This window comes from Coenobita brevimanus, chromosome 55 (assembly GCF_032717465.1).
Source record: "Coenobita brevimanus isolate Jiangsu-jjx chromosome 55, ASM3271746v2, whole genome shotgun sequence".
Taxonomy (NCBI): Eukaryota; Metazoa; Arthropoda; class Malacostraca; order Decapoda; family Coenobitidae; genus Coenobita; species Coenobita brevimanus.
The window spans coordinates 33,836,789-33,852,957 of record NC_137008.1 but is presented as its reverse complement, the minus strand read 5'-3'; the positions used below and the strand labels follow the sequence as shown (position 1 = coordinate 33,852,957).

The 16,169-nt window shown below is 41.2% G+C and overlaps 1 protein-coding gene across 1 annotated transcript in view; it reads left to right on the top strand.

Moving 5' to 3' along the window:
• Nucleotides 1-16,169, top strand: part of HUWE1 (HECT, UBA and WWE domain containing E3 ubiquitin protein ligase 1) — a 1,134,422-nt gene that overhangs the window by 508,296 nt on the left and 609,957 nt on the right. The window contains exons 30-31 of the mRNA XM_080273518.1: nucleotides 2,638-2,853; nucleotides 8,476-8,625. Coding sequence (XP_080129644.1) covers nucleotides 2,638-2,853; nucleotides 8,476-8,625 — 366 coding nt within the window. The remainder of the gene's footprint in view (nucleotides 1-2,637; nucleotides 2,854-8,475; nucleotides 8,626-16,169) is intronic.

Below are 16,169 nucleotides of genomic sequence, written 5' to 3'. Positions count from 1 at the left end.
AACGCTTCTTATCACAGCGACCATCCACACAACACAGGCTGGCAGTGGTAGGTGGTATGGGACATGGGTACAGTACTGTACTGTAGTGTTCAATGTTTTTGTGAAAACGCCATGGTTTAGTGAGTGTGGGGGTGCTCTGGGGACAGGGGCAGGCATGTGCTCTGATAATTCGAATTTTTGGATATTTCGACATAGGGTTCCCCGCCGACATGTCGTAAAAATACCCCGACTAATACCAATACACCAATCCTGTATGAGACAGCCCTAGCATGTATTTAATATGGATGGTGGGTGTTAGCGCCGAAGAGGTGACATGAGGAGGTGTAGGAGGACTACTGGGCCTTGGGATAGGTCACTGCCCCCGAGAAATAGGCCAAGAAGCCTTTGCCCAGAGTCGGACATGTTAAAAAAAAAATAAAAAATAATAATAATAATAATTCGAATTAGAGAGGGTTTACTGTATATACAATTTACTAAAGCATGGGGGAGAGATAGCAGTAGAATGGATATGGAAGATGTGCAGATTGACCTGGGAGGAAAGAAGAGACCTGGAGGATTGGAAGTCAGGTATAATTATTCCCCTGTACAAAGGAAAGGGAGAAAAAGAAGTGTGTGGTAATCATAGGGGCATTTTGTCTTCTTAGTGTAAGAGGAAAAATTTATAGTAGGATACTTATTGACCGAGTTAGGGAAATAACAGAGGAATAAGTTGGAGAAGATCGGGTAGGTTTAAGGAAGGGAAAAGGTTGTGTATATCAGATATTCATTCTTCTGTCTTTGGTGGAAGTGTTTCTAGAGAAGGGAAAGAAATATATGTGGCCTTCATGGATTTGGAGAAAGCACATTACAGGGTGGATAGACAAGGAATGTGGAAAGTATTAAGGATATATGGAGTAAATGAGAAGTTGTTGAATGCTGAGAAGAGTATGTATGGGGATGCTAGGGCTGCAGTGCATGTGGATAGTAAACTGAGTGAATTTTTCTGTCTGAATATTGGATTGAAACAGGGATGTTTCATGTCCCCATAGTTGTTAAAAATGTATATGGATGGGGTTATAAAAGAGATTCAAGGTTGGGCAGTGGATGTTGGAGCGACCCTATTAAGAGAGGGCAGTGTTTGGAAACTCCCTGTACTGTCATCTGCAGATGATACTGTATTGTTAGGTGAAGACGAAGGGGATCTGAAAGGCTTGGTGAATGAGTTTCGAAGATGTGTAAGAAACAGAATCTAAAGGTGAATGTTGGGAAGAGTAAAGTTATGGTCTTTGAGAAAAGTGGTCACTGAATGTACAGTGAGGCTGCATGAGGAAGAAATGGAAAATGTGAATGCATTTATGTAGTTGAGTAATGTGATGAGTAAGGATGGAAGTTAAGAGGGTGAAGTGCTTGAAAGGGTACAACAAGGAAGAAAGGTTGCTGGTTCTTTGAAAGCAGTGATAAGGAACAGGGAAGTGAGCATGAATGTGAAAAAATTACTGCATGACAGTATTGTGATACGAACCCTAACATGTGGAAGTGAAGCTTGGACCTTGTTGGAAGGACACAAATCAGGAGTGAGAGCAGTGGAAATTAGTTATTTGAGAGGAGCATGTGGAGCTACATGGAGTGACAGACCATCAGTGAGGAAGCGAAGGAGCTCTGTGGTATGGATGTGGATGTGATAGGAAGGGTTAGGAGAAATACATTTAGGTGGTTTGGCCATGTGCAGAGGATGGAGAATGAGAGTCTGAAGAGGAGAGTGTATGCAAGTGTGGTAGAAGGGGGAAGAGGGCGGGGGAGGCCGAGGATGAGATGGAAGGATGGAGTGGAGAGGTATATAAGAGTAGGGGGTGAGCTAAGAGCAGGGCAGTGAAGTGGCATTGGACAGGGCAACGTGGAGGCAATTTGTTTGTGACCACCCCTTACAGAATTAAGGCATTTGGCAATTCTTATGTTATCTATAATGCTACTAATATTCCTGTTTCCAAAAGTATTTAAATTCTCAGCTGGACCCCTCATGTCAGATCACTTGCTGAAACCACCTCAACAAAACTTAGATTGTTGTACAGAGTTCTTAGCTTCTTCAGTGATGAGCAGTTGGCTTTAGTTTATAACAGTCATGTGTGCTCTCAGCTGGAATGTTGCTCACCCTTGTGGAGTGGATGTGGAGATGTTGCACTAAAGCAACTAGGCAGATTTCAGAACAAAGCTGTTAGAATTATTAATAACCCAGCCATTACAAATAAACTACCTCCTGTATGGGTAAGATGACTGTTGCCTCCTGTGCATTTATTTGCATTATTTTACAGATACTTTTATGCCTTCTGCTGTGCTACACGGGCATCTGGTGATGTTCATGACTGGGATGTCACATTGCCAAATTGCAGAACATCTGCCTATCAGAAATCTTTTATTCTCCGAACTGCATCTCCTTGGAACTCGCTTCCCCAGAGTTGTTTCCCCTTAAACTTCAACCTACAGCTGTTCAAGTCTGACTCTTACAGATTTTTTATGAATGGAGGACATCAGTAAAATGGTGTATGGATTATTTTTCTTTTTTTACGTTTTTCCCTCCTCAGTTCTGTAAAAAAAAAAAAAAAAAAAAAAAAAAAAAAAAAAAGATTATGTGGTGTTCATATTAGTTTTCCTTTGAGACAGAGCCCCATGGAGAGTGACTCTAGCAAAGTACCTGGATCTGACAGTAAGGGAGCACCCAGTGACAAGATTGATGAAGCAGCCAAGAAAAAGAAGCCACTCCTCTCCAAATCCCTCATCTGCAAACTCTTAGCGGAGTTTGTCCGTTCATATGCTGGTTGTGCCAAGTTGGTCACCGAACATCACTATTCGGCCGGAGCTAATGACAAAATTAATGAGGTTTGTTTTGGGGATGAATGTGAAAAAGTATGATTATCAAAATGCTTTTGTTGTTTCTTTAATTTCCATTTCATTAGCTAGATATATCTGGTAGGTATGAAAGTTTTTGGTCTTATACCAGTCACAGCTATGTATGTAATTTTTTTAGTAGGTAAGGGCATCCACATTAGCTGACTTGGATCTATTGCAATCTTCAGGTGACAACACAGAGTGACAGGTTATGTGATTTCCTGAAGCCCAGGAAATGTTTTATTATCCTGGATTGTAATCATGTGATGGTCTAGAGGGTTAAGGCATTCTTCTCAGATGTAGACCATAAGGAATTATATCCAAGAGGTGGTTGGGGGTTTATTGCTCATGTAACATACCTCAGGGGTAAGCAGCTGGTCACTTGCATCTTAAAGGCAGGACTTAGTACCCTAGTTTTGGGCCCCTGTAATCATAATGGGACAAAAAAGAGTTGGATGATAGGTAGTTACTTTATGAGTTTGTGAGGGTCTGTGGGTACTGGTATCTTGTTTTGAAAGTGAGTGCAGATAAGTGATGTTTGAGAAAAGGTGACAGAGTGTAAAAAGTTGATCAGTATAGTGATAAGTCATGAAATAAGTTCAGGTAATAATAATAATCTGGTCATTTCCTGCTCAGAAGTGCTTGTTCTTTCTAAGGAATTCCATAGCACTTGACACTCATTTACACTTTCACATCCATCCATCCATCATCCAATCCTACATTGCCCCATGAGGAGTGTAGAAGCCTGGGGCTAGGCAGTTGGTCCTGATATTTAAGATGAGAGTGACCAGCCCCACTCATCCCTGAGTGGCACTACATGAGCAATAAACCCCAATCACCCCTTGGATATAAACCTTCACCGATTCAATCCGACTGGAGCACAATAATTACCCACTAAACCACCAGGTGCCAAAATTTGGTTATATGGTTACCACCCAGCGTAGTAAATGGTTTCCTGGTGTACAGGAAACCATTTGGCTTGTCACTCAGTGTAGAGTCACCCACAGGCAGAAGGGAGAGGAAAGAATGAAGGAATGAAAGACAGAAGAGGGAGTGTAAAGTCGCCCGTAGGCAGAAGGAAGAGAAAAGTACACTTTCACAATTATAAGAATTGTGACATGACACTTTTACAATACTGTACAGACATCAACAAAAGTGACAGCAATTAAGCTGCTACCTAGTGGCGGACTTCTGGGGGGAGGCGTGACGGGGGTTCCGCCAGCATAGATTGTGGGTCCGGGGCGAGATGGGGCTCAGGCCTGTGCTAGAGGGTACAGGGCATTGCGGTTCCCAGGCTGCCGCTTCCGCCCAATAGAGAGGGGCCCAAACCTGGGAGTAGCGCCCCAGGAGGCTGCCCTATCAGTGGGTGTATAATGGTGGGATAGTTGCAGTGCCAAGGCGCGCTTGGAGGGTGTCCCTGCAGCTGTCCTGGCAGGGTGCCCCGAGGCCACTACCACAGCCTCTGGTAAGCTGGTGGGCTAGGGGTCCCAGATCCATTGCCTAGACCTGGGACTGTGCAGTGAGTGGGGCCTGTGGTATGTCTGTCCCCCTTTATTAACACTGAAGATGACAAAACACAAGAAAAAGTTTCAAAGCAAGCCTGAAGACAGTAAATCACCTAGGGGACTGAGGGTGGGTTCATGGAATGTGGGAAATTTGAGGGGAAGAGCCGGGGAAGTCGTTGAGGCATTCAGTAGGAGGTGGGTGGATGTGGCGTGCTTGCAGGAAGTCCGGTACAAGGGTGGATCAGCCAGAAAGATTGTTGGGAAGGACTGTTGCTATAAGTTGTTTTGGCAAGGGGGGACAGACGGGTATGGAGGTGTTGAGGTGATGGTTGCGGAGAAATGGGTGGAATATGTTAAGAATGTTATAACAGTAAGCGATAGGATATTGGTAGTGAAAATTCTGTTCGGTAGAAGGATAGCTGCGATTATATCGGCATATGCTCCACAGGCAGGATTGGATGAAGCAGAGAAAGATAGATTTTGGGATGATTTAATACATGTAGTGAGTGGTATGCGGGATGATGAGATAGTGGTTTTGGGAGGGGACTTAAATGGTCATGTAGGTGAAGCAGCACAAGGTTATGAAGGAGTGCATGGGGGATGTGCGTATGGTATAAGGAATGCAGAAGGGGAAAGGATACTCGAGTTTGGGGAGGCAACGGACATGATTGTGTGCAACACATATTTTAGGAAAAGAGACAGTAGGTTAATTACGTATGAGTCTGGGGGAAATAGCAGTCAGATAGATTATTTTCTGGTTAGGAGGGCTGATAGGAGGTTAGTGAGGGATGTTGAAGTTATAGGAAGTGAGGACTGTGTGCAGCAGCACAAACTATTGATTTGTGATATGGTGCTTAAAGAACGAGTGATGAAAAAGAGGACTTATGTATGTAGGAGGAAAATATGGAAGCTGAAAAACCAAGTAGTAAGGGATGCCTTTATAGCGAGTTGAGGAAAGTGGTGGCTGAACAAGGAGCTGTAGACAGAGGCGTTAATGAACAGTACAGAGCCCTCAAGAACAATCCCTTGAGAGTTACTGATGTAACATGCGGTTGGACAAGAGGACCACCAAGACATAAAGTAACTTGGTGGTGGGACGAGGGTGTAGAAGCTGCAGTTAAGGGGAAAAGAAGGCTTTTCCGGGAATGGAAGAAGGGCGGTAGCAAAGAGGAACATTTGGCTGCCAAGTGTAGGGCTAGAAGAGAGGTATACAGGGCAAAGTCTGAGTCACAGAGACTTTTACTTGATAACCTAAATCATGGGGAAAGGAAAAATATGATATTTAGGGTGGCAGGTCAGGTGAAAAGGGATAATCGGGATATTATAGGTGAGCAGTGTTTGAAGAATGATGAAGGAAGGGTAGTGGTGAACAGTGAGGATATTAAAGATGCATGGAGAGAGCATCATAACCGGTTGTTGAATGAGGAGTTTGACTGGGACAGAGAAGGTTTGGAGCCAGCAGATCCAGTGTCTGGCCCTTGGCCTTTGATTGATGCTGCTACTGTGAGTGAGGCAATAGGCAGGATGAAGGTGGGGAAGGCAGCAGGTGTGTCTGGGTTGACTGCCGAAATGTTGAAGGTCTCAGACGATATAGGGGTGAAGTTAGTCACTGACCTGATAAATAGGATTATTTATGAGTGTGTTGTCCCAGATGATTGACTGAAGAGTGTAATTGTAAATGTGTATAAAGGGAAGGGTGATGTCGTGGAAAGAGGAAATTATAGAGGTATAAAGCTTTTAGATCAGATAATGAAGGTAATGGAGAGAGTTTTAGAAAGTATGATTAGAGAAAGAGTGAATATTGATGAGATGCAGTTTGGGTTTATGCCAGGTAGGGGAACCACTGATGCCATATTCATTGTTCGACAGCTTCAGGAAAAATAATATTGGTAGGAGATGGGATCTTTATTTTGTTTTTGTTGATTTAGAAAAGGCCTTTGACAGAGTCCCTAGAGAGGTGGTGAAGTGGGCAATGAGAAAGCTTGGCTTGGAGGAGTGGTTGGTTAGGGTGGTTATGGCTATGTATGTGGGTGCTCACACCCAGGTAAGAGTGAGTGGAGATTTGAGTGATGGGTTTTCTGTGGATGTTGGTGTGCATCAGGGGTCAGTTTTGAGTCCCATGTTGTTTATCATGGTACTTGAAGCCCTTTCACGTGACTTTAGAAACGAAATCCCGTGGGAGTTGTTGTATGCTTGTGATTTGGTGTTGATTGCAGAGAACGAGAGGGAGGTGGAGGAAAGGTTTAGGAGGTGGAGAGATGGTATAGGGCACAAGGGCTTAAGGGTAAATGCAGTTAAAACAAAAGTGATGATATCTAGGGTTGGTGGCGGTACTGTCAAAGACGAGGGAGAGTGGCCATGTGCTGTTTGCCACAAGGGCGTGGGAAGTAATTCCATCTTGTGCGGTGTTTGTGATAAATGGGTTCATAAGAGTTGTAGTGGTATCAGAGGTAGACTGCGAGATAATGCTGATTTTATGTGTACTGCGTGTCGGGGAGAGCAGGTGGAGATTGTCAGACGTGAAAGAACTGAACTTGCTGGTGAATCCCTTGAGTGTGTGGAAGAGTTTTGTTATTTGGGAGACATGTGTGCTGGAGGTGGGGCTGGAGCTAGCTCTGTGGCTAGGGTGAGAAGTGATTGGAAGAAGTTCAGGGAGCTCTTGCCTCTTCTGACATTGAGAGGACTCTCCCTACATGCTGAGGGGTCTTTGTATGCAGCATGTATTAGGAGTGTAATGCTGTATGGTAGTTAGAGCTGAGCAGTGAAGGAGGAGGATATTCGCCAGCTCAGATGTACAGAAATGACAGTGATTAGGTGGACGTGTAGTGCGTTCCTGCGTCCAAGGTCTGGGGGGGCTTGGTTCATGATGGAAGAGTTGAGAGGTAGGATGGGACTGAAGCGTATTGGTGTTGTGATGAGGAGAGGTAGATTGAGATGGTTTGGACATGTGGAGAGGATGGGGGATGATAATTGGGTGAGGAAGGTGAGAAGTGTTAATAATGTAGGTGGGGTTACGAGGGGTGGACCGAAAAAGACATGGGACGAGGTCATTAAGTGTGACCTTAGGGTTAAGGGACTGAACGGGGAGGGTGCAGTGGATCGTGCAGCATGGAGAGCCGCCATTAGGTGACCAAGGCCGACACATGCAAGCATGTTGGAGCCTTTAAAAATGAAACGAAAAGAATTGGCCCTCACAACGCCTCTCCCTAAATCGTAGCTTCTTGAAAAGAGGAAGGCCTTGAGTTTCCCTTTAAAAGATTCAGCAGAGGTCAGTTACCTCATGAATAATGGCAGTCAGTTGTATAATGTTGGGGCTGTATAGGAGAAAGACCACTCAGAAAAAGATATCTGATAAACAGCTCTGGGCTCATCAAGTAACAAGGAATCATTGTATTAACATCACACCTTGGCATGCCAACTGAAGTTTTAATAGTTCAGTTAGATACTTTGGTTCACAAAACTTTAAAACTTTGAAAGTAATTAGATACTGTGTAAAGTAATTCTGGCCTTTACTGGCTACCAGTGCAACTTTGTTAGAAATGAGGTGGTCAGGGTTCTTTGGTGGAGGGGGGGAGGGCTAGAGGTAAGTCTTGTATATCTATTCAAGAAAGACCAAGCCATCTTTAATAGATTATTTGGGAGGCCAGTCCATGGTGAATTACTACAGTCAACTTGAAACAAGATCATAGCATGGACCAATGTTGAGAGGCAATGTTGTTCAGCAGCTCTCAAACAGGGTACAGGTTTCTGATGTGCATCTTATTGCTGGCATAGAAATGTGGTAAGAGTGCTAAGAAAATAGAAGGTAGACTGGCATGGGAAGGAAGGTGGCTGGTGTTCTGAAGGCCTTGATGATAAACAGAGGTCTGAGTGTAGAGGCTGCAAGAGAGTTGCATGAAGCTGTGTGTTAGTGCTTACAAACATGTGGAAGTAAGACTGGTGTGACAATATCCCATTTTCATTAGTTAGATGTACATAGATACATACATCATCTGTTCCTGTGTTAACTAGGTGGAGATTAGTGCTTGAGTGATTTGGGCATAGATATCATTCAGGGACATGTTAACTGATGTATTAACATAGAAAATTGTATGTTTCTACTTCTCAGGATTGCTCAGCATTGGCGTACATGTTGGACCATCTGGTATGTAATGCCTCTGCCACTGACAAGGACACTGCTGGCCATGTGAGAGTGCTGATTGCAGCCCTTGCTTCATGTAATCATGCACCTGATGCACAGACCATACTTGTTACAGAGGTGAGAATTTGTGGCACTTGGTTCCTTGTGGCAAGTAACTGATGTCTTGTTGGTACTCATGTCAAACTAGTAGTAAGTAGTGGTGACCATCATTCACTCACTTAATGTTGTGTTTTTTGCATCTCCCATCACCTTTATCTTTCTTTTTCTTTGTCAGCTGTCCACTCTTCCTATTTCTTCCATCCTTCCTGTCAAATTTATTACTTGTCTTTCCATATCAGGTGGTTCTACACTGAGTGACAAGCTTATTTAGTCTCCTGTAACTGATGAAACCTTTTGCAAAACTGAGCGGTAACCATAGTCGAGATAACAGGATGATGTAGAGCCTACCATGGTGCCCCTGTTAACTGGATGGAGAGATGCAAATGCATTGTCCATCCTGGAACCAAACTTCCACTGTCTTCCCGCTCCCCGCTTTGGTGAGGTGCTGTCTAATGCAAGGTAGCATCAGTTCACTGCCTAGGATGGCCCTGCAGAGTCAGTTGCTTGTCTGGGGTTGATGAGTCTGCTTGGCCAGCCTGGCTGGGATTATTCAGTAATAACAGCAGCAACAGTTGTTGTCAGCCCATTGAGTGTTTGTGCAAATTATTCCAAGACAGCAACAAGAACACCCTGTGGCTAAGATATTTTGGGAGATATGAGAGAGGCCTGAATACAATCATTTGGAGTGTGCTTGGCGTATTGCCATTGACATTGTTAACCAAGTTTATATATATTTTTTTTCCATCAGAGAGAATGCCCAAATTAGCTAGAATAAATTACGTAAATGAACCAATAGCATAGAGTAATATAATGGCACATGGATGTTGTAGCAATATCATTGGTAATGGTGGTGGTACTGTTGGTGATATCAGCCTGTGATGATGGCGGTAGCACTGTTGCTGGAGGTAACCTGGGCTGTGTTTTGTTTCCAGTCTTTTGGAGACCATTGCAATTCGCCACTCCTTGATACGGAAAATGAAAGGGGTGCGGTGAGATGGCATGCTTTATTGTTGTTAGCGGATGCCAATAGAGGGAGGGTATTTATTGCTGTGTTGCCAGTATGTTTAAGATGAATGTTTATGATCTAGTATGGATCTGCTGGTTTGGAGGTTACTGCCTTTTTTTTCTAGATTTATTATGTGAAAGGGGAGGGTGTTAGTATTTCCTTTGCTCTTTAATGTGTGTGTGTGTGTGTGTGTGTGTGTGTGTGTGTGTGTTCTTACCTAATTGTTCTTACCTAATTGTATCTTTACAGGAATGAGTCAAGCTCGTACTGTCCCGTGTCTTAAACCATATTTATCGTACATATCCTTAAATTTGTGAATTGTTTTGGCACACACTATTTCATTCAGTAGTACATTCATTGATCAATTGCTCTGTTTGGGAAACTGAATTTCCTTACGTCTTTATCACCTCTCTTCTTATGCAGTTTTTTGCAGTGTCCTCTTGCTGATGCTTCTCCATGTGTTAAGTAATCATTTATGTCTATTCTCTCCTTCCCTGATATGCACTTATATAGCATTATCATGTCACCTCTTTTCCTTCGCTCCTGTAGTGTTGGTAGATTCAGTTTATTTAGTCTTTCTTCGTAGCTTAGGTCCTTTAAGCTTGGTATCCATCTTGTAGTGGCCCTTTGAACTTTTTCAATCTTGTCTATGTGCTTTTTGAGATGAGGACTCCAGACTATTAATGCATATTCCAGGGTTGGTCTAATGAATGATGTTATTATCCTTCTTAGCATGTCTTCATTTATGTATGTGAATGCTATTCTCATATTTGCAAGCAGTGTATACATGTTCCGTACCTTCTCGCTTATGTGGTCAGCCGGAGATAGTCTGTTATTGATGATCACACCTAGGTCTTTCTCTCTTTCTGATGTGTATAGGGTTTTATTTCCTAACTTATAATCCCAATCAGGTCTTTTTCCACTTTTACCAAACTTGATTACATGACACTTGTCCACATTGAATTCCATTTGCCATGTACTACTCCATTCATGAAGTTTATTTCATTCTTCTTGTAGCTCTTTACAAGAGTCTGTGTTAGTAATTCTCCTTTGTATTTTTGCATCATCTGCAAACATATTCAGATAGCTCTCATTTCCAGTGTTACTGTTTATATCATTTATATACACTAAAAACATGATTGGTGCCAGCACTGAACCCTGTGGTACTCCACTAGTCACTTCTTTCCATGATGAATAGTTTCCTCTTAGTACTTTTCTCATTTCTCTTTTTATGAGAAAGTCTTGCATCCAACAAAACAGTTTGCCTCAAATTCCTCGTTGATGGTACAGTTTCCATAAAAGTGTTTGGTGTGGTACTGTGTCAAAAGCTTTCTTGAAATCTAAATAGATACTGTCCACCCATCCTTCCCTTTCCTGTATTGTGTTTGTTGCTCTGTCATAGTAGCTCAACAGATTAGTAACACATGATTTTCCTTTTGTGAAACCAAACTGTCTTTCTGTTATCATACTGTGTTCTTCTAGATGATTTACCCAAGCTTTTCTTATAAGCTTTTCTAATGCCTTGCTTACAACACTGGTCAGTGATACTGGTCGGTAGTTGAGTGGATTTTATCTATTTCCTTTCTTGAATAAGGGGACCATATTTGCTTTTTTTCCAAATATCAGGTAGTTTAGCTTGACTCAAGGATTTCTTGAAAATTAAAAATAATGGTTTGCTTAACTCCTTTGCACATTCTCGTAGTACCCAACATGAAATTTCATCAGGACCACTTGCTTTTCCTCTGTCTAATCTACTTAACTCCTCCTGTATTACTTTTTCTGCTATTTGTATATCTGGTAGTATGTGTGGACATGCATGTTCCACATAGTCCCTCTCAAAATTTTTTTCTTCTGTAAAAACTAATTGGAAATTCTTATTTAGTACTTCACAAATATCTTTCTCTTGTGTATAAGTGATTCCCTCGTCCGTAATTGATTGTATTATATCTTTTACTTTGGTTTTGCTTCTGATATAGCTGTAAAACAGCTTTGGTTGATCACTACTTTTATTTATTATATCCTCCTCAAACTGTTTTTGGGCTTCCCTCCTTATTCTTGTATAATCGTTTCTTGCCTGTTTATAATTATTATACGCCCTTTCACAATTGTGTCTTCTGTATCTATTCCACAACAAATCTCTTCTTTCTTTTGATTTTTTTTCATTCTGTATTGAACCATTTCTGTATTTTCTTATGTGCTTCGTTGTGCTGTAAGATGCACTTCTGGACTCCTATTTCATAAAATTCACAGAATTTTTTATATACAGCATTTAAATCTTGTCCTCTAAGCTCATTTTCCCAATCAACTTCTAAGAAATACTTCTTTAGGTCTTGATAATTTCCCTTTTTATAGTTTAGGCTCTTTTTGTAACTGTCATTGCTGTTTACTATGTCATATGCTATCCTGAAGTTATAATTTAGTACTGGATGATCGCTTTTGCCGAGTGGAGGGTGATATATTAAACTGTCAATATCATTTTCTTGCCTAGTAAATATTAGATCTAGCATTATCATGTCCTCTTTTTCTGGTGGTTTCCCTCACATGTTGCGTTAAGAAGAACTCTTGTACGAGATCCAGGAGCTTTTGGTCCCAACAGCTTTCTTGGCTAATTATATCTAAAGTATTCCAATTTATATTTGTATTGAAATCCCCAGTTAGTATATTTCTTTCTGATTTCTCTTCCATTTTATGTAGTAGTAATCTTAAACTCTGAATTATACTCTCTGCCAGGTCCTCATATTCATCTCTTTCCCATGTGTTTGATCTGGGTGGCATGTACAAATTGGCTACACTTACTTTCCCTTCAGATGTGTTGATCTCTACTGCAATCAGTTCTACTTGTGTTGGTATATCTAGTTTTATTTCATTGACTTTTAGATTTTTCTTAGTTAATATTATAATTCCTCCTCCTTTTTTAAAATTTGTCTCTTCTCCATATATTGTATTCCTCTAAGTTTAGTATATCATTGGATATCCTTGGTGTTAATTTTGTTTCAGTTAGGCATATTATTTGTGGTTCATTTTCTCTGACATAATCATTCATCTCTAGTAATTTAGATACCATTCGATCCACATTTGAGTACATCAACTTTATCATCTTGTTTATATACTTGTCATGACATGGTTCTGCTACCTTCCTCCTTTTTATTCCATCCTGTTTGTGTACCACTTTCGTACCTGCAATCCTATTACTTTGTAAAAAAATTTCTTCTTCTCCTCTTCTGATCTTCCCTCATTTTTTGTTTTTGCTTCCTCTCTTTTCTCTTTCAGTAATTCCAGTTCCTCTTGTGTTAAGCATCTTTTTATCCATACATTTTTGAACTCCTCTTTTTCCATAAGATTCTTTGCATTTTTTAGTATCTCTTCCACAGTGTTTACACTCTGGAAAGTCACCTTTAGAGGTCTTGTCTTGCTTTTCTCATATTTCCCTAACCTTTTTTGTTCCTATATGTCTTTACTACAGATTTCCTATGATACTTCCTTGAGTAAGCTCATTACATTTGCCATTTCCTTTTTGTCTCTTGTGATCTTGTTTTTTACTTTTTCCTCTTCTGTACCAGTGATTACTATAGATTTTTTTATATCTACTGAATCTCTGACTAACTTTGGATTGTTTTGGATTATTCTTTTCACTTCCTTTTTAATGCTTTTTTCCTCCACACTTGTTTCTAAGTCTTTCTTTACTTTCACCATTTCAGCATACGTGGTTTCCACATCATTTTTGTAGCTTTGCACAGCTTCATTCACCTGTGTTATCTTCTCCTCAATATCACTGCTCTGGTCAATAAGACTGCTTACTTGCCTAATTGTCTCTGTGTCATTTTTTAACTCTTCCATAACACTCTCGTGATTGACTACTGTACTTGCCATTTCACTCATTTTTTTTCTAAGTGTACTCAATTCCACTGTTAGTTCACTGATGGTTGTGTCTTTCTTATTGGCCTCCCTTCCTAGTTTTTCTATTTCTTCCTTTTACAAGTGCATCTGCTTCTTTATTTCATCAATTTCATTTTTGAAAGCCATTTCTAGTTTGTTTACACGTTCAACCAGTCTATTGTGAATCTCCACTTCAACCAGTTCTTGGTAGAAATCATCATTTTGCTTTTTACTTTTATCCCTTTTCTTTTCCAAATTTGCTTTACTAAAGTATGTATCCATTTTGCAATACTAAAAGTGCAGAGTATATACTTATAATCCCCGTGTTGTTGTAGTCTAAACAAACTTCAGATGACTCAGCATATTCTTTCGTCTTGTTTTTCTTTCCTGTTTGAACAAGTCTTGTTTAAACTTATTATTTTTTTCCTTTTAATAATGAAAAATCATTTAGTCTAACCTAGTACAGAGCTTGACTTACGCAAAGATACTAATTTAGGTAATGCCACTCGCCGTGTTGTTTCGGTTCGGAGCGCCAATGTCGCACGTCCTACTCAGTTGAATCCCTCTCTTGTGTGTGTGTGTGTGTTTAAATACTTTGTTAATTTCTTTTCCAGGTTTTTAGAGTTCGCTAGTGACCAGTTTGATGTCAGTTTGGGGGTAAAGGGGGCAATTTTTCCACAATGACACTCATTAATACTTTTTCCCATAGATTAATAATTTCTACTTTGTGAAATTCTCAAATCGCAGCATTTTCCTTGTCTCATAAGACCACGATTTAGGAGATTCCACAGTACAGTTGGGCAAATAGAAAGTGCAAAAAAGTATTGAGGTATATGGAGACATCAGGCAGTGTCCTGTAGTAAGCCTACGTATCTTTATGGATGAAACACTCAGAACCTTTTTTTTTTTTTTTTTTTTTTTTTTTTTTTTATGTGAGGAAGAAGGAACCAAAGGCCATGAGCCTGCAAAACTGTTCCTTCCAAGAGAAAAACAAAATACAAGAGAGAGCCAAATTCAAGATCCATTCATTTCAAGATGCCTGGACACACTGCGTAGGAAGCAGGAAACACAGACAGAGGGAGACAGTTCCAGATTTGACCTGTTGCATAAATGAAGGACTGGGAGTAACAGTTAACTCTTGCATTAGAGAGTTGGACAGATAAGGGGTGAGAGTTTGCTGCTAAACGGGTGCTTCGCGCCTGTTGTAGAAGTGGAGGAATACATGCAGACAGTTCAGAGGAACAGTGACCATTGAAGTAGTGATAGAAAAGAGATAAAGATGCAACATTGCGTCGAAGAGACAGAGGTTGAAGGGAGTCAGTAAGAGGGGGAGAGTTAATGAAACGAAAAGCCTTTGACTGCACCCTATTGAGAAGAGCTTTATGTGGGGAGCCTCCCCACACATGAGAGTTGAGCTCCACACAGGGGCGGATAAAACCTCTGTATAGAGTCAACAAATGTGCAGGGGCAAAGAAGGAACAGAGTCGGCTTAGCACACCCAATCGCTTGGAAGCAGATTTTACAAGAGATGTAATATGATCTTTCCAAGACAAGTCCCGAGCAAATGAAACCCCAAGCATGTTCAAGGATGATGCAGGATTAAGTTGAGTATTATTAAACATAAGTGGGTACACCTGTGGAAGATTTTGTCGGGTTGATAGATGCAAAAACTGAGTCTTTGGTGTATTAAAAACAACCATATTATTTTTACCCCAGTCAGAGATACGAGCCAAGTCAGACATTAGGTGTGCCATAGCCTCATCCCTTGCCTGTTGAAGTAACTGCTGAGATGGACGTTGTGGGAATCAAAAGGAAAGGTGAAGGGTGGAGTCGTCAGCGTATGAGTGGATAGGGTTAGATGTACAGCTTAGAAGGTCATTGATGAATAAAAGGAAGAGAGTTGGTGATAGGAAAGAGCCCTGAGGAACACCACTGTTAATAGATCTAGGAGAAGAACGATAGCCGTCTACAACAGCAGCTATAGAACGACCAGAAAGGAAGCTAGCGATGAAGGCACAGAAAGAAGGATAGAAACTGTAAGAGGGCAGTTTGGAAATTTAAGATTTATGCCAGACTCGATCGAAAGTCTTTGAGATGTCAAGTGCAATGGCAAAGCTTTCACCAAAGTCCCGAAAGGAGGATGACCAGGAGGATGAAAGGTAGGTGAGAAGATCGCCTGTGGAGCCTCCCTGACGGAACCCATACTGACGATCAGAAAGAAGGTTGTGATAAGAAAGATGCTTTAAAATTTTTCTATTAAGAATAGACTCAAAAACTTTTGAGATACAGGATGTTAAAGCAATTGGGCGATAGTTAGAGGGTTGGGAATGGTCACTCTTCTTTGGGACTGGGTGAATGAGAGCAAACTACCGGCAAGAAGGAAAGGTACAAGTTGACAGACAAAGGCGAAAGAGTTTGCCTAGGCAGGGTGTAAGCACAGCAGCACAGTTCTTGAGAACAACAGGAGGGACTCCATCATGCCCATATGCCTTATTAGTACTGAGGCCATCAATGGCAGAAAATACATCATCTGAAGAAATTTTAATGTTAGCCATGAGGAAGTCAGAGGGGGGAAGTGATGGAGGAACAGCACCGGAATCGTCTAAGGTGGAATTGGAGTAGAAAGTCTGAGCGAAGAGATCTGATTTATCAGAAGAAGAAATGGCTACAGAGCCATCAG